This window comes from Oryza sativa, chromosome 4 (assembly GCF_034140825.1).
Source record: "Oryza sativa Japonica Group chromosome 4, ASM3414082v1".
In the NCBI taxonomy this organism is placed as follows: Eukaryota; Viridiplantae; Streptophyta; class Magnoliopsida; order Poales; family Poaceae; genus Oryza; species Oryza sativa.
In genome coordinates this window covers 35,600,880-35,618,546 of record NC_089038.1, presented here as the reverse complement: position 1 = coordinate 35,618,546, position 17,667 = coordinate 35,600,880, and the positions used below count along the sequence as shown (strand labels likewise).

The following is a 17,667-nucleotide window of genomic DNA, read 5'->3' as shown; positions in this document are numbered from 1 at the left end:
AGAAAGGAAAAAAAAGAGAAAAGGAAAATCTCCCTCCTCCTCCTCCTGCGACTGCGAGAGAGCGAGACGCTGCTCAGTTCGTCGTCTCGCTTCGCCTCGCCGGCGTTTGGATTGGAATCTCCGCTCCGGCGAGGAATTTCACCCTACAAATATTAGCCCACCGCCCGGCCGGCCGGCGCGCGCCATCCTCTAGAAGATTCTCGCGCCAAAAAGATCCCCTCGGATTCCTCACCACCTCTTGGATTGGATACCTCAGCTCAGGCTGCTTCTACTACCGCATCTCTCTCGCCGCCTCCTCCTGAGACGTAGTGGACGACGTCGCTATGGGGGGACTCGCGTAGGCGGCACCTCGCCGCCGCGGGGGAGATGGAGGACGACATCGAGGAGGGCGTGGCCGAGAGCTCGGGACCCTCTCCCCGTGCCGCCGCCGCCGCCGCGGGACTCGGTTCCGGCGGCGGCGGCGGCGGCGGTAGCGTGCACGGGTCCCCTGACATTAGGAACGTCATCTACGAGCGCCTGGTGGCGATTCGCAACGAGGAGGCCATCTCCAACCCTTCCTCCTTCCGCGTTGAGCTCGACCGCCACTTCCTTCGCTTGCCCGAAAGGTAGTACACATACGATGCTTCTCGCCTGTCTCTCAGTTGTTTTGCTTTTCTCGCCTTTCAAAGTGCAATCTTCTTGCCTGTGCAGCTATTTGATCGATCTGGATGTCAGCAAGGCAGAGCAAGTGCTGCTGCACCGGAGGATTCTCGCCGACTGCGCCGACCCTGAAAAGCGCCCAATCTTCCATGCCCGCTACATAGGGGTAGACTCTGGATCAACTCCAACTGAAAACGGTAATGGTGGGGGCTTTCTCCCTATCAATTTGAGGTATAGGTCACCAACTTTCCAATGCTTTTATATATATATATATATATATATATATATATATATATATATATATATATATATATATATATATATATATATATATATATATATATATATATATATATATATATATATATATATATATATATATATATATATATATATATATATATATATATATATATATATATATATATATATATATATATATATATATATATATATATATATATATATATATATATATATATATATATATATATATATATATATACATACATACATACTTTACTAGTTGAGGACACAGTTGATTTCAGTGGAGTGTATGTACCTTTCTTTTCGTGTTCGGAATGGTATCTCTTTGTCCAAACAAAAATGCTTCTTCTTCTGTAAATATCAAGCCAACTTATCAGTATATCTTTCGTGTTAACATCGATTGTGCCTGTGAATATTGGACAGAGATGATGAATTCACAGAATCCGAGCCATATGAAAGGATGATGGAAGACCTGAGTCTAGAGAGAGGAAAAGGTGTGGATGACTTCGAAGCCAGTTCTGCAAGGTATTTTTGTTACTAAGCTGTTGTGCTGTGCGAATGACATATCTATACCATAATAACAATCAATTAATCCGGAACGTCAGTTTCAGGTTTCAACCATCTGGTTCGATCTAAAAACTGCAAGAATGCGAAATTTCCATTTCATTTGTATAAACATAGATTATGTTTCCAGAAGGGTGCTAACTTGACTGAAAGGTTGTTCTGTCCATAAAACAACACTGTGTTCCTCTTTGGTACAAAGCTTCCGTCATGATACTTAAGAGCAACCTTTATAGTTGGTGTTACTGCTCCCCGCAAAAAAAAATAGTTGGTGTTACTGCAGTTATATGCAATCAGGCTAGTTGCTCTAATCAGCCTTGTTTGAATTGTTGAGTTTTGTGGATATGAGCCTTTGCTCTCTACATCGGTGCACAACAGTTCTCATATAATTCTTTGAAATGATTAGTAACGTCTTCTTTGCCTATTCTTTTTATATGGACTTCTTTCTGATATCCAGACTAGTTTAGCACTCATGTATTATATGCTTTCTTTTCGTGAACCATTCTCTTAATTTGCCTGAGCAATCATCTTTAATCATTTTTTACATGATTTGTCCATAACCATTCTCTTAATTTTGCAGAAGGGACTCGAAATTCGTCCGTGTTCATGAAATTATTTTTTCTTCCATAGACAAGCCAAAGCTCCTCAGTAAGGCAAGGCCATGTACTTTGTGATTTCTATTTAGAGACCTCCATACGAATACCACACCTTCTTGTGTCACCGCTTGAACTGTGAGATATTGTTTTACAGCTATCCGCGATACTGTCTGATATTGGGTTGAACATCCGTGAAGCTCATGTGTTCTCAACATCAGATGGCTTTTGTCTCGATGTGTTTGTTGTTGATGGCTGGGATACAGAGGTAAACTTAGAGCATCGTCATGGTTATAGCTTATTTTTTTCACACAATTACAGAACTCTACAAATTATGTTTCGAACTTTTAATCATGACTACTTATGGTGGGAAACCATAAAATTAGATAATCAGATTGTTAAGTACACTATGCTTCAAGGTGTTCCACAAATTAAAACATTGCCTAACACTATGTGCAGGAAACGGATGGTTTGCTTCAGAAGCTTATAGAGGCAGAGGCAAGCAGCCATGTATGGTTCTTCCTATTTCTCCATTTAATCAACACGATTGCTTGAAATTTAAAGGTGTCTTGCTGGTTAGGAAGTCAACATGCTTGCAAGTTACCTCCTTTTTGCATTAAATGCAGTCCTGTAAATACTCTCAAGTCAGCATTACAAGACTTGAAGAAATGAATATGCCATCCCTATCCTTTTCCTTTACAGAATTGAACTTCTTGTATGTAGGGCTCATTGTCTAATCCGACAAATTTGTCACAATCAGAGAAAGTTCTAGAGCTGCAGGAAAAGATAGGAGATTCTGAATTCGACAGGAGTTTGCTGCAAATTGGGGAGAAAATTGCATCCGGATCTTCTGGGGATCTGTAAGAAACATGCAACTCTTATTACTTAGGAATAATGAATATTAGGAAAGAACGGAGGTAGTTATTTAGAACAACAGGTACAACTCAACTGCTAGTGTGGATTGCATGACCTTTCTTACATCTGTTTACAAGCAAATGGTTTCACAAGGGGGCACTATCAACAAATAGTCACAAAGCTAGTTGTGTTCTGGGTTTCTGATTTCAACTTGTGGAGACATATTGCTGTGTGCATTATTCTATATTTTTTAATGTTTCTAGCAAGATCAGCAGTTCATTAACCAAGTGGTCTTGTTTGTATCCTCGGCTGCAGATATCGAGGAACTTATCTCGGTGTGGATGTTGCAGTAAAATTTCTTAGATCTGAACATGTTAACGATTCTTCGAAAGTGGAGTTCTTGCAAGAAATAATGATTTTAAAGTAAGCTTTCTTTTGAAATCACTTTGATGCATAGACTTGACTTTGAATCATTTAAAATTCCAGATAATTCTAATACAGTGAAGTCATGTCCAGGAGTGTTGATCATGAAAATGTTGTCCAATTTTATGGAGCTTGCACAAAGCATCGAAAGTATCTCATTGTAACAGGTGACACAAATATTGCTGATAATCTTGCCTGCTGATTTTTTTCGTAGGAATCAAAATCCTTGTTTCTCAAGATTCAGATAGCAGTGCTTGGGCATATTTACAATCTGAGTAGCGTTGGTGGCTAAAAGATTGAGCTCATGTCTGGGTATAACCAATGTGCTTGGTTTTTCATCTCCAGTTTCCTTGGCATCTAATGTAAATAACTGTTGATTGAACATTTTTAGTTTTGCATTTTGGTGAGCGTCATTAGGTGGAATTGTTAAAAACAAAAAATCTCGAAAGACGGGGGATAACTCCTGTCTTTTATCCATTTTGGTAGGGACTTCAAGAGCAGCTAAGTCTATAGGAGGGATACTGTAACCATTACATTTGCTTGTTGCGTCCATGCATAAAGAATTCTACACCATGATGGAAAATAGTGCAAGATATGTCTGGTCAGAAGAATATTGCTACTCTATTCCTATCAACAGGTCTCTACCCACCCTTCAATTAGCCTGTGAATTACTACTTTCTAATTCATGCATGTGAAATAAGTCTTCGTTCCTAATGAGCACACAAATTTTCATTTTCTAAATTACCAGCCAAATTTCTGTATTGTTTACACATCACATGAGTATTTTTTTCTATTATTGTATTGCAAGGCGATGAGTTCTGGGCCCCTAGCTGCAAAGTTCATATCAGACTCATCCTGTATAGCACCTATAAATAAGGAGATGCTATCCATGGATTTATAAGATACATGTATCATCCACACGTTTTAACTTGACATTAGTTTATTGAGATTACTCCCATTGCATAATTGATTAGCAGTAAGGTATTGGTTGTCCAATCTTGCTGTTAATTAAATATTTAGATGTTTTGAAGAGCTTTATTAGGAGGGTGTTAATTCATTTTACTGCAAGTGAACTTGTGTTCAGAATCCCAACTAAACTCTTTTCTAGTCACTTAAAAAAAGATATTTGTGCATCTTCTTTACTGAATCATCGTATTCACATGGGAGTTTGGTTCAAATATTTCGTACAGTCTAGTCTTTATTTATTCAGAAGATGACAAGAATTATACTTTTTTTAGATAATGGACAAGAATTGCATGGATAGTAAATAAATAATTACTTATGTACAATACTGTTATTCTGTTCCCTTGTCATGCCATAGGATTTCTTACATAATATCAAGAGCCAGCGATCTAGATGAGTTAAGTTAGTAGTAGTATCATTGTAGCCATGAGATCATTTATATATTTATCTTACTGCTTTTTTAGGGAAAAAAATGTTTGTATGTGTCAGTTCCGATTTCCAACTTTCCAAGGGTGCACTCTGTTTTCTTGCTTCAATCCCACAAACGAGCATAGGCCATGGATTGCTTGTTTGTATTTTTATGTATTGAGTTTTCCGAATTGATCAAGTCAGCTCAATGTAGAGCATTTATCTATCTAGGGTATCTATTATCGGGCAATTTCTTTTCTGCGATTATTTCATGTCAACTGATATTTTGCTTTGTTATTTGTGTGTCTCATCCAGAGTACATGCCCGGAGGTAATTTGTATGACTTCCTTCATAAGCAAAACAATACTTTGGAGCTTCCTGTTGTTCTTAGGATTGCTATTGGTATCTCAAAAGGAATGGATTATTTGCACCAGAATAATATCATCCATAGGGACTTGAAGACTGCCAATTTGCTAATTGGCTCTGGTCAAGTATGCATATTGTTTCGAAGTTGCTTATCAATTGAAGGATGTCGAAGCACTGATTCAATTCTTAATAGGTCGTGAAGATCGCAGACTTTGGTGTCTCTCGGCTCCGATCTCAAGGGGGAGAAATGACTGCTGAAACTGGCACGTATAGATGGATGGCACCTGAGGTACTATGTTGATCCTTTTGTTCCTTATCCTCTGGTGTCCCTTTTTTCCCTTTATTTTCCTTTCTGATTACTCGATAAGACTTTTGTACTGCAACAGAAAGTCTTTTCTGTTTGCTAATGATAAGTTCAGTTTCACAAGCCCATTTCACCAGGCTTAGGCACATATACAGATGCATGATGCACTATTTTACTGTTTTCACATGTATGCATACACAGACTACCTGACTATGCTGTCCTTGCAAGCATGTTGGCTTACATATTGATCACGCTTGCATTTACTTACTGCACTGATTTTTTGGATCAGTGTGCAAAAGCCATACTTAGAAGAGTTATGCAAAGCTAAGACAATATGCATGTGCAATGTACTTATTAGAATCGCGTGTGTTACCAGGTAATAAACCATAAGCCTTATGACCATAAGGCAGATGTCTTCAGCTTTGCTATTGTTCTATGGGAGTTGGTCACTACAAAGGTAACCTGTGGCTGGCAAGGCATTGTGTGACGTTTTCATAGTTCTCAATTTTTTTAACAGCAGTGAACTATGGTCAGATGTAATAACCACTAATACATGTGCTATGTAGATACCATACGAAAATCTGACACCCTTGCAAGCTGCACTGGGAGTAAGGCAGGTATGTATTTGATGCCAATAAGCTCCAACATAACACATTGGATGTTAAAAAAAGTAAATAATATTAACAAATAATGGATGCTCAAGGATGAAGGGATGACTGTAAACATTGACCCTTATTTAATTATTTTAGGGAATGCGCATGGAGATCCCACCGAAGGTGCATCCGAGGTTGTCCAAACTGATTGAACGATGTTGGGATGAAAATCCTCATGTGCGGCCCCTTTTCTCAGAGATTACTGTAGAATTGGAAGATATCTTACGGCATGTCCTGGTAAATTTCTGAACTTTGTACACTTTAGGTTTAATGAAACGACGATCGGAAAAAAATAATGAATTTGAAGTATCTAGGTTCATGCTTGAGACTGCTGAAAAGCTGCATATCTGTTGTAGGTTTCCAAGACAGGAAGTCGACATCCCAAAGCAAAGATACAAAAGAAATCGGCGCGATAGAGAATACATGGGCTCCTTGTGACCTTTGTGAAAACAGCTTAGAGGTTTTCTTCAAAACTACCAGGCTACTGTTTGTTGCTAGCACGGCAGCATAGAAATGATTTTGTATATATGTCGGATGCTTGCATGTATAATATTTTTTTACTCACACCTGATTGGTATGAGTTTTCTGTTTTGTCATATAATATGTGTACTAAATTTAGAAGAACGCTGAACAAGGCGGCAGCCACTGGGATATTTTAATACAGCTCTAGTTTTTGTGTTTCCAGCCTGTGCAATTTTGGCTCATGTACATCCGGCAATAACTTAGTTGAGACTTCAGAACTTCAGATGAAGAACCATATCTCTTTTGCTGAATTCCATTTTGATGCTTGTCTATAGGATTGGAGCCAAATTGTTGGCTATGCCCAAGCTTAATTTGGTAGCATCCCAAACCCTTGTTTATACTCTAGTTAGATTTGGCACCTAACTGGAAGCAATTCAAACATATTAAAAACTAGTTCCTCTGTTTCATAATATAAGTCATTCTAGCATTTTTCACATTTATATTGTTGTTAATGAATCTAGATCTAGATTCATTAACAATAATATAAATGTGAGAAATGCTAAAATGACTTACATTGTGAAACGGAGGGAGTAGTATGTTTTGACACGGGTAAAGAAAGAAAATAGCAGTTTGGGCTGGGCCTGGCCCAGTTAGTTGCTTGGGCCAAAATCTGATGAGATCGAAAACTGAGGAGGAAAAAAAATCCAATCCATCCATTTCCTTTCCAGTGGTTTCGCGATGGCGAGCACGCCGGAGCCGGAGACGACGGTGGGAGGCTACGAGCTGCGGGAGCGGCTGGGCGGCCGGCCGCCGTCCACGGTGGTGTGGCGCGCCGTGGAGCGGTCGAGCGGATCCCCCGTGGTGGTGAAGCAGGTGCGGCTGACTGGCCTCCCCAGCACCCTCCGCGACAGCCTCGACTGCGAGGTCCGCTTCCTCGCCGCCGTCACCCACCCCAACATCATCCGCCTCCTCGACCTCATCCAGGTCTCCTTTTGTCTTCTCCATCGTCTTCTTCTTCTTCCTTCTCTACCAATCCTAGTGAATTTTTCTCCTTAATTAGACCCAGAGCAACCTGTACCTTGTCCTGGAGCTGTGCGAGGGAGGAGACCTGGCGGCCTACATCCAGCGCAACGGGAGGGTAGAGGAGCGCGTCGCCAGCAATTTCATGAGACAGATCGGTAATTCACCTAGTAATATTTGCCATATCAATTTCATTTCTAGCCCTAGTAGCATCTCTTTTCTCTTGTTGCCCCCCAATCTATCACATTACCCGCAACCTTAGTTAGTTGTGTTACAAATTTTTTTTTTTGGATCAAAGGGCCTTAGTCCTCCATTTCCATTAAGAGAAATGTCACAGTTTACAGTAGAGTTGTGTTACAATTACAACAAGAAGATAATCATGTGTAAGAAATTATGCTTGCCCAACACCTTGTGGTAGGAGCTGGCTTGCAAGTGCTCCGCAGACACCATATCGTCCATAGGGACTTAAAACCCGAGGTCCACAAATCTCTCTCTTTTCATCTCTTAATTACTTGTGTTATTAAGCTCTAACTGATTTGAGACACCATTGTTGACTGATAAAACTGTTGTATGCCGCAGAATATCCTGCTCTCTTCTCCTGACAGCAATGCGATCCTCAAGATATCTGATTTTGGCCTGTCAAGGTACACTGCTCAACATACATAACCTGTAGGTTGAGGTTACTCAGTCTTTAAAAAGCTGTATTAGTTGCAAAAGGCATCGTGCTACTCATAAGACAATCTAATCCAAATTTTACTTCTGGTCTCTAGAGTTCTTCGTCCCGGGGAATACACAGATACAAATTGTGGCACTTGTTTGTACATGGCCCCAGAAGTTATGCTGTTTCAGAAGTATGATGGTGGGGTATGTTGTATGTACTCACATGGCTAACTCTCTTTGCCACACACACAAACGGGAGAAATCTGAACATATGTATGTTGTGTGCAGGTAGATTTGTGGAGTATCGCCGCGATTCTCTTCGAGCTCTTGAATGGCTATCCACCATTCCGTGGTAGAAGCAATGTCCAGGTGGCTACTAGTTCTCTCTTCAACCTTGTTTATCTTATCTAAACTTCAATAAGTTCTCATCACAGATTTGTCTCTGCAGCTGCTTCAATGCATAAACCGAACCGTGTCTCTTCCATTCTCAGAAGTCGTTATTTCCAAGCTACGTCCTGATTCTATTGATATATGCACCAGACTTCTGTGTAGCAATCCAGGTGCGCCTTTGATCTTGTTACAACCTCTCACTGAAAATATGGAGAGTGCGAAGCTAACAAATTTCCATAATTGCTTCCAGTGAAAAGGTTGTCCTTCCAAGAGTTCTTCAGCCACAGCTTCCTCAGACCATAGACGCCTTACTGAAGAGCCTATGCAAGCTTAGCAATATCATCTGAAGTTCAGGATTAGTTGAATTGTTTGTTTGTTGTACTTGGACATATGCAGGTACCTCTTTGTGTTCAAAACCTTGTTTTCCTGTAGTCTTCTCTGTAGCCTGTAGACTTTTTACACGAAAAATGTGAATATAAGTTGGGAGTTCTGTACACAGCAACCAAAATGCATTTTCATATCCACTGTTTGTCTGTGTTGAAACCCGGTCTCCTATCCAAACATTTCAAGACTTCCCCCCCAATCCACTGTTCTGTTGCCAAAAAGACACGAATATTAGGGAATGACCTAATATTAAATAACTATAAGGGGTGAGGCTTCGAACCCAAATTGTCTAGCTCACCACCTTGTGGAGCTAGCTGGAAGATCCCTCGGCGTTTCTCACTGTTCTGTTGCCTTAAAGGTATTTTCCGCATTTGCAATCCATCTCCTTGCTAGCAGCAATGATCAGGAGCAGTGCCATTCCTGGACCTTCAGATTCGGGCGCCGTGTTGATGTCGCGTAGCTGAGAGCGATTGATCTACTGGGGTTCCTTCCGATGGAGCGGCGGAGGATGATCGCCGATCTGCTCAGGGCGAGCGCGAGAGGCTCGTCCCTCCGCGGCGGCGTCCAGCTCCACGCCGCGCTGATGAAGCTCGGCTTCGGGTCGGACACCATGCTCAACAACAACCTGATCGACATGTACGCCAAGTGCGGGAAGCTTCACATGGCCGGCGAGGTGTTCGACGGAATGCCCGAGAGGAACGTGGTGTCCTGGACGGCGCTCATGGTGGGCTTCCTGCACCACGGGGAGGCCAGAGAGTGCCTCCGCCTGTTCGGGGAAATGCGGGGTTCAGGGACCTCGCCGAATGAGTTCACGCTGTCGGCGACCTTGAAGGCGTGCGGCGGCGGCACGAGAGCCGGTGTTCAGATCCATGGCGTCTGCGTCAGGACGGGGTTCGAGGGGCACGACGTCGTCGCCAACTCGCTGGTCGTCATGTACTCCAAGGGCCGGTGGACCGGCGACGCACGCCGGGTGTTCGACGTAATTCCCTCCAGGAACCTCGCCACCTGGAACTCCATGATCTCCGGCTACGCGCACGCCGGCCAAGGCAGGGACTCGCTGCTCGTCTTCCGGGAGATGCAGCGGCGGCACGACGAGCAGCCCGACGAGTTCACCTTCGCCAGCCTTCTCAAGGCGTGCAGCGGCCTCGGCGCGGCTCGCGAGGGGGCGCAGGTCCACGCGGCCATGGCAGTCAGAGGGGTCTCCCCAGCGTCCAACGCTATCCTCGCCGGAGCGCTCCTCGACGTGTACGTCAAGTGCCACCGCCTGCCGGTGGCGATGCAGGTGTTCGACGGGTTGGAGCGGAGGAACGCCATCCAGTGGACGACGGTGATCGTCGGCCACGCGCAGGAGGGGCAGGTGAAGGAAGCGATGTGCCTGTTCCGGCGGTTCTGGAGCTCCGGCGTCCGTGCCGACGGCCATGTTCTGTCCAGCGTGGTCGCCGTGTTCGCGGACTTTGCTCTCGTGGAGCAGGGGAAGCAAGTGCACTGCTACACGGCGAAGACCCCGGCCGGGCTGGACGTGTCGGTGGCCAACTCTCTGGTTGACATGTACCTCAAGTGCGGCCTCACCGGCGAGGCTGGACGGCGGTTCCGGGAGATGCCGGCGAGGAATGTGGTGTCGTGGACGGCGATGATCAATGGCGTCGGGAAGCATGGGCATGGCCGTGAGGCCATCGACTTGTTTGAGGAGATGCAAGAGGAAGGCGTGGAGGCCGACGAGGTGGCCTACCTGGCGTTGCTGTCGGCGTGCAGCCACTCCGGCCTCGTCGACGAATGCCGCCGGTACTTCTCGAGAATCTGTCAAGACCGGCGGATGAGACCGAAAGCCGAGCACTACGCGTGCATGGTGGACCTCCTCGGCCGCGCCGGCGAGCTCCGGGAGGCGAAGGAGCTCATCCTCAGCATGCCAATGGAGCCAACAGTGGGCGTGTGGCAGACGCTGCTGAGCGCGTGCAGGGTGCACAAGGACGTCGCGGTGGGGCGGGAGGTGGGCGACGTCCTCCTGGCCGTCGACGGCGACAACCCGGTGAACTACGTGATGCTGTCGAACATCCTGGCGGAGGCCGGCGAGTGGCGCGAGTGCCAGGGGATAAGGGGCGCCATGCGGCGCAAGGGGCTGAGGAAGCAGGGCGGGTGCAGCTGGACGGAGGTGGACAAGGAGGTGCACTTCTTCTACGGCGGCGGCGACGACGCGCACCCGCAGGCCGGCGACATCCGGCGCGCCCTGCGGGAGGTGGAGGCGAGGATGCGGGAGCGGCTGGGGTACAGCGGCGACGCGCGGTGCGCGCTGCACGACGTGGACGAGGAGTCGCGGGTGGAGAGCCTGAGGGAACACAGCGAGAGGCTCGCCGTGGGGCTGTGGCTGCTGCGCGACGGCACCGGAGACGATGGCGGCGGCGGCGGCGGCGAGGTGGTGAGGGTGTACAAGAACCTGCGGGTATGCGGCGACTGCCACGAGTTCTTGAAAGGGTTGTCGGCGGTGGTGAGGAGGGTGGTGGTGGTGAGGGACGCCAACAGGTTCCACAGGTTTCAGAATGGCGCCTGTTCTTGCAGGGACTACTGGTGACCATCACCATCTTTCTCTCAATTCAATTCTACTTGCATTACCGAATTCTGAATTGGAGCGACCGTGAGAGGTAGCATAGAATGTCATGTACACAATCCCCAATTTAGAGAGTGAGTAGCTCTTTGACGCGGAAGACGTGTAAAAGTATCATATGGTTCAACAAAATTTTCAGAAACCGACCTTAGCTCAGTTGGTAGAGCGGAGGACTGTAGTGTTTGCAGATAAATCCTTAGGTCGCTGGTTCGAATCCGGCAGGTCGGATAGTTTTTTTTTCTCTAACAACTTGTTCCTATTGCCAAGTTTTCGGCAATCCTGAAGATGCTACTGCTACACCTTTTCTTTTGGCCTGTTCTTGGGAAAACGCGTAGTATCAGTTATCACGAAAGTCTTTCTACCATAAAATTATTAGTGGTATTTTTTTTTCTAAAAAAACACTCATCTAAAGGATTCAGTGCCAAGTTGTTGTTCAAGATGTGCAGAACTCCCCGTGTTTTTTTCTTGGATTGTTTACTGCCGGCAACGCTGGCTGTAGCTCCTAGCTTGATGGATCATCCTGCCAAGGTGATGATGGGCTGGGCCTTGATTGCAAAGTATCATCTGCCGCAGCCCAGTTCCAGCGACCAGGCCCAAACTGGGCCATATCGGTTGGTTTTTGCTCTCTACGTCTCCACGGCTCGACCAGATTGTCGTCAGTCACCGTCAGACATGGCTCCGGGGAAGCAACGAGGCAAGGCCAAAGGGGCCCCACCGCCGCCCGCCGCCCCCAACGCCGCCGCCGCCGGAGGCTTCCCGGCCTGCCTCCGCCTGATGCCGCCCTCCACCGTCGCCATCTCCATCCAAGCCAAGCCAGGCTCCAAGCTCGCCACCATCACCGGTCCGTCCCCCTCTTTCCCCTCCTCCCTGAACACCAACTTTCGCCCTTTACTTACTTCATACGCGCATCCTTCGATTCTGCAGAGATCGGCGACGAGGCCGTCGGCGTCCAGATCGACGCGCCGGCGAGGGACGGGGAGGCCAACGCCGCTCTCGTCGACTTCATCAGCTCCGTAAGTGCTTTCTTGCTTGCTCTGCTTGTGGATTTTCTGATTGAGATCAATTTTAGTTGGCATGATGATTTATACTCCAGTATGGTTGTATGCATAGGAATTTTGGATACAGCAAGGCTCTCAGAAGAAAATACACCATATAACTTGCTTAAAAACTACATCATCATATTTGTCTAGTCTGGAAAGTGAGACGTGGTTGAAAACTCCCCCTTTTCAGTCAAGATTCAAACTTCACATTAACTAGTGCTGATGGAATATGTAGCTAACGAAAAAAAACATGCCTCAAGCAGTAGAGAGCATTGTTTCCACAACGTCTGTAAATGTGCACTTCTGCTGAGTTTATACATCCTGCCACAATTAATTCTTTCAGCGGTTGAAAACTGATAGTACATCTTAGAGATGTGTTTCACTATCGAATACTTGAATTAACTAGGTTTGCCATTCTATATTTCTATTCATCTTCTTTGCCCTACTGTTCTTGTTAGTTTTGCTTATGTTCAGCGAGTTGTGTTACTTCTTCCAAGTAGCCTATGATATCATTGGTTTATGTCGGGGTATTTGGATTTTGGAGTGTCCACTATTCAGTTTAATACTCTAGGCTCTACAATTTTTGCATCGCGTAAATGGTTTGCTTTGCGTTTGGTTTTAGAGCACAGAAAACAACCTTTTTCTTTACAAGAATCGATGCAATGTCATCACTGTTTAGAGTTTAAGTGTGCTGAAAAAGGTGGCTCAGTTCCAAATTGCTCCGCGTGGAGCACATGAAACTGTTCTTCAGACCAACTTGTCTCAGATTTGGTTTCCAATAACATTGTTTTCCACCTGTTATTGCAGTAGTATAAGAGATATTCCTGATACATCATTAACCCACTTCATCGTGTCAATTATTATCATCCTGAGCAGATCATTACCGTCCATGCTCCTTGCACGGTTGCACCATGGTTTATATTGTTTTTGCTCTACAGATCCTTGCATTATATCTGTTCAGATAATTTCGATCTTATTCATTCTCCAAAATATGAGATAAAAAACGGAGTCTGTTATTCTCGAGACTTGGTTGAGAATGTGTGCTTAGTCTGGACTCTGGAGATAGGTTCTCTAATCAAAAGAGTTATTGTACATTTCATCAGAGACGTTGATACATATATCGGATAATGATAATTAGAACAGATGTTTCCAGTGCTTAAACATTTTTTTAGCTGGGTTAGTGCTTAAACATTTGATGTTGTATTTCTATGGATCACATCAGAATTTTGAGAACCTACTTGACATATTCAGGTACTTGGAGTTAAGAAAAGAGAAGTTTCTATTGGTTCTGGCTCAAAATCGAGGGAAAAGGTTGTGCTGGTGCAAGATGCGACTCTCCAGGGTGTCTTTGATGCTCTGAAGAAGGCTTGTGCTTCTGCATGATGTATGTTAAATGTGCATATGTGAAAACTACTCACTTAACTGAATAGAAAGAGTGTCAACTTAACTAGTGCCCTTTTATCTGTACAACTCTGTCCTGCAATGAACCCTGTAAACGGTTAATTAATTTGCCTAGCGAGTTTACAAGATGAAAACTTTGGTCATCGCATATTTTATCACGAGATGGTGGTACAGCAAAGGGCAAAATTATGAGAGCTGGTTTTTAGTTTGATATGCTAAAACTCTCTCTCATGATTTACGCTGGTGACTCTGCGTTGCCACTCTCAGGTACAATCTGATCCTGATATTTCAATCGGATTGTACCTTTCGTTTTCAAAGCATGTCCAGTTTGGGCGTTTGGAGTTGGACCTTTTGGATGTCGAATTTGAAAACAAATGACAGCATCATTTCAGAACGTATGTCTTCTTTTTTGGATCCGGTAAGAAATGGACTGATTTGTATGATTGTTTGCATACTAAGGGCCCCTTTGAATCGCAGGAATGAGAAAACATAGGAATAGGAAAAACGCGGGATTTTGATAGGAATGTAAGTGTAAAACAGAGGATTGCAAAACACAGGAAAAACACAGGAATGGTCGTTTGATTGGACCGCAGGAAAAACACAGGAATTAGAGGAGAGATAAAGACTCAAAGGAAAGTTTCCAAGAGGTTTTACCTCATGTTAGAATTCCTCCAAAACTTGCATGGCATTAGGCAATCCATAGGATTCCATAAGATCCATTCCTTTGATTCAAATGGCTATATAGGAAAAATTCCTATAGGAATAAAATTCTCTAAAATTCCTATGAATTTTCTTTGAATCAAAGGGGGCTAAACAGGCCAGATTTAATTTCGTCGAGTATGGAATTCGTTGAGGTTATTTCTTAATCGGCGGCCCCCAACTGAAAGCCTACCAAAGAAGCTAGTATAGCAAGTTGGGCACTAGCTGGAAACTTTTCTCCATGAAACACGCAGGACCTCGACCTGTTTGGGCGACACGTACTTGTTGCTAACTTAATCTAAGTGTAAAGTAATCGGATCGGACTTCGAACATTTCGTGGATGGGTAATGGGATTGCAAGTTCGACGATGGGCTCGATGGTAGATACTGTGTGCCAGCTGCTCGAGCTGTTGGATTCCAAAGGTACTCCATTTGTGATCTACCACTAGCTTCTCCTACATCGGTTGGCGCCAAACATTGGTGTAAAATAGGGGATCAGGCTACAAGAGCGAGAGAAATGTTTGATGTTTGCTTGCTGCTTGGCTTGCTCGTCGTGTGCTTTGCCTTGGCAGGTACTAGGTGCCTCGAGATTGGGGCACAGTGCAGATAGCGCCCCATAGGGCATGCATTGCATGGGCCATGGTGCCTGCAGTACATGTCTCATGATTGGATGGATGGTCAGGTGGTTTGTCTTGTACGAATACGCGCTGTCTTTCGTACAGTGCCCATCTATTCCAAAATATAATAATAGTTTATGAATTTTTACACATTGATTAAAAATATATGTAAAATTAAATAGAAAATAGTTGTGACCGGTTGAGATGATAAAGTTGTTGAATAAATTGTTATAATCTAAGATAATATTTTAACGCTAGAAGTTACTACTCCATCCGTCTTATAATAAGTTCAGTTCATTTTAAGCTCCTTTCAGTTATTGTAAAACAAAATTATTTTTTAAGTAATTATTACATCGGAGTTTGTGAAAGTAAAAAAATAATTGTATCTAGAGTAAATAATGTGGGGAATATTTGCATTATTTGATAAAGTAGGGTATTCTAGTTCTTAGGTTTTGTATTGATATGTACGGAATGTATGAGAAATGAACTTGTTTTGGAACTGGGGAAGTACATAATAGAGTACATTAATACATAATTAATTGCATCAACTGAAGGAGGAAAGCAATCTGGAATAAAGACATGTAAAGTATTTTAGCTCGAGTATTCACGATCGATGAGATCCAGTCAACAAACGTACGTGCATGCATATATGCATCCTGTTGTTGATAGCGATGGTGAGCAGATGAGGGAGGCATGATGATGGAACGAATATTCTTGCGTTGCGCTCACTCACGGGAGAGTTGCTTTACGTCAAGTTGCAAGAGTTTCATCAATCGTTTCCGAATTCAGAGTAAAATCTATGTGTGTCAATCAGCCAATTGTACTTATACGTGAGAACCGATATGCATCATACCAATAGCATATATGTAATGGAACACGAATCTATAGATCGAACGGAGTGCCATGAAAAAGTTTAAAATGCATGCATCGAGTCGTGTATATATAATCCATGTTGCAGGTTATACCGGAGATGGAATTTGCAATTTTACATTGGTCAAGTGGTGAGAGTGTCGAGAGTCACGGGTACAAGGCGTCGCGTGCATGCAAATTAAAAACCAGTCCAGGCCGATCGACTTGGTAGTAGCAGTAAGAGCATGTACAATAGGAGACTATTAATGAGATACAAGATGAGAGAGAAAAGCAGTGTGCTACATATTTATAACCAGCTACAGCACGGACTCAAAGGCACAATGTGTGTATGACAGGTGGGACTATATATTAATGGTATAGTAGCTATAGATAAATTGGAGCTAGTATTGGACTATACTATTAAATTTGCTCTTAAACGGCAACAGTATTTATGTGGTCGCTGCGCTGTTGGATTGCATTTCTCGATCTGCATGGTTCATTGGATGGGAACACAGCCGGAGATATGGACAAGTAAAGGGCAATTGTTTGCCAAAAATTAAATAAAGCACACGATCAATCGACGAGACCACCAAACTCTCTCGTCCCAGTGGTGTGAGACACAGCGCGCATTACGCACTGCGTAGGTTGATCGGGAGACACTGAGCCGCCACGCATATATAACACGCGCTTCCATCTCTTTTATTTTTTAACAAACCGGTATTTAGAGTGTGCCGATTTTATTAAATATTGTGCCGAGTAAAAAAATGTCGCACAAGTTAAAGGATGAGCTGTCGTTTCGCTTTTGTTAGGGCCCAAGTTTTGACCTCCTCCTTGGTTCTCGCCACTAGGGCTATCGCCAAAAGATCCTTGTGTTGGAACACTCTTTGGTTTCTATCCTTCTATTACGGATGGCTGAGTTCCATAGTAACTAGCTGGTTGGCTTACATTTTTAGCAGCGTGCGAAATTAGATAAGCCATTACCGTATGATTAATCGAGTATTAAATATTACAAAATTTTGAAAAATAAATTTGTTTGAACATTTTAACACTATACTATATCGGTCCACATTTGACGAGCCGAAATGCTTATCACAAATGGCCTTACCTTTGGCGAGTCCATATAAAGGTCGTAATAGGTGAGGACATCAGCCGAGGCTCATCACAGGTAGGCCATCACATGTGACGGGGCGTCATTTGTGTCCGACAAAAGGTCGCCCTCTAACGGGCATTGATCCGTTAGAGATAAGTGAAGTCATCACTAACCACTCATCTTTGACCAAGATCAAACACATCAAGGATGAACGTTGAGCCCGTCAGAAGTTATAACCAGACCTGGCATAGTGTAAAATATTTCTATACAAATTTCTTTTACACGAAACATACTATTTAGTAATTTGAGAAATATGCTCACGGGAAAATGGTAACTAGCTCACTCAATTAAACAGCTAGAAAGAACGGGGCTCTACGTCGGGAAACTATTTTGATTCTCGAGGGGATATTCCCTCGTTATTTGCA

At 43.9% G+C, this 17,667-nt stretch overlaps 4 protein-coding genes and 1 non-coding gene across 7 annotated transcripts; all 5 read left to right on the top strand.

The window, feature by feature from the left end:
- The first annotated feature begins 300 nt into the window (after positions 1-300).
- Positions 301-6,712, top strand: LOC9270595 (serine/threonine-protein kinase STY8). 2 transcript variants are annotated; one of them, XM_066309591.1, is made up of 15 exons: positions 301-605; positions 691-870; positions 1,330-1,431; positions 2,048-2,120; positions 2,218-2,328; positions 2,520-2,570; positions 2,784-2,920; positions 3,231-3,338; positions 3,432-3,505; positions 5,025-5,200; positions 5,278-5,364; positions 5,756-5,836; positions 5,946-5,996; positions 6,129-6,269; positions 6,389-6,712. In XM_066309591.1, exons 1-15 carry the CDS (start codon positions 367-369, stop codon positions 6,446-6,448), a joined length of 1,671 nt encoding a protein of 556 aa, XP_066165688.1. In that variant the 5' UTR covers positions 301-366; the 3' UTR covers positions 6,449-6,712. The 2 variants fall into 2 exon arrangements, with proteins under 2 accessions (XP_066165688.1, XP_015636463.1); XM_015780977.3 differs by having other exon boundaries at positions 5,269-5,364.
- Positions 6,713-7,200: 488 nt separating this feature from the next.
- LOC4337473 (serine/threonine-protein kinase ATG1t) lies at positions 7,201-9,058 on the top strand. 2 transcript variants are annotated; one of them, XR_001545020.3, is made up of 8 exons: positions 7,201-7,478; positions 7,555-7,672; positions 7,933-7,991; positions 8,094-8,158; positions 8,285-8,385; positions 8,463-8,543; positions 8,623-8,734; positions 8,815-9,058. XR_001545020.3 is itself a non-coding variant. In XM_015778525.3 (8 exons), the coding sequence occupies exons 1-8, from the start codon at positions 7,233-7,235 to the stop codon at positions 8,865-8,867; spliced, it is 828 nt and encodes a 275-aa protein (XP_015634011.1). In that variant the 5' UTR covers positions 7,201-7,232; the 3' UTR covers positions 8,868-9,058. The 2 variants fall into 2 exon arrangements, 1 of the variants encoding a protein (XP_015634011.1); XM_015778525.3 differs by having other exon boundaries at positions 8,285-8,378.
- Positions 9,059-9,077: 19 nt separating this feature from the next.
- Positions 9,078-11,693, top strand: LOC4337472 (putative pentatricopeptide repeat-containing protein At3g15130). The gene has a single exon (XM_066309673.1). It carries the CDS (start codon positions 9,442-9,444, stop codon positions 11,512-11,514), a length of 2,073 nt encoding a protein of 690 aa, XP_066165770.1. The 5' UTR covers positions 9,078-9,441; the 3' UTR covers positions 11,515-11,693.
- Positions 11,690-11,775, top strand: TRNAY-GUA (transfer RNA tyrosine (anticodon GUA)). Its single transcript is given in 2 exon segments — positions 11,690-11,726; positions 11,740-11,775. It is a non-coding gene; the product is annotated as a tRNA-Tyr (tRNA).
- A 419-nt stretch (positions 11,776-12,194) lies between these two features.
- Positions 12,195-14,131, top strand: LOC4337470 (uncharacterized). The gene is made up of 3 exons (XM_015778765.3): positions 12,195-12,388; positions 12,472-12,560; positions 13,839-14,131. The coding sequence occupies exons 1-3, from the start codon at positions 12,220-12,222 to the stop codon at positions 13,968-13,970; spliced, it is 390 nt and encodes a 129-aa protein (XP_015634251.2). The 5' UTR covers positions 12,195-12,219; the 3' UTR covers positions 13,971-14,131.
- The last annotated feature ends 3,536 nt before the right edge of the window (positions 14,132-17,667 follow it).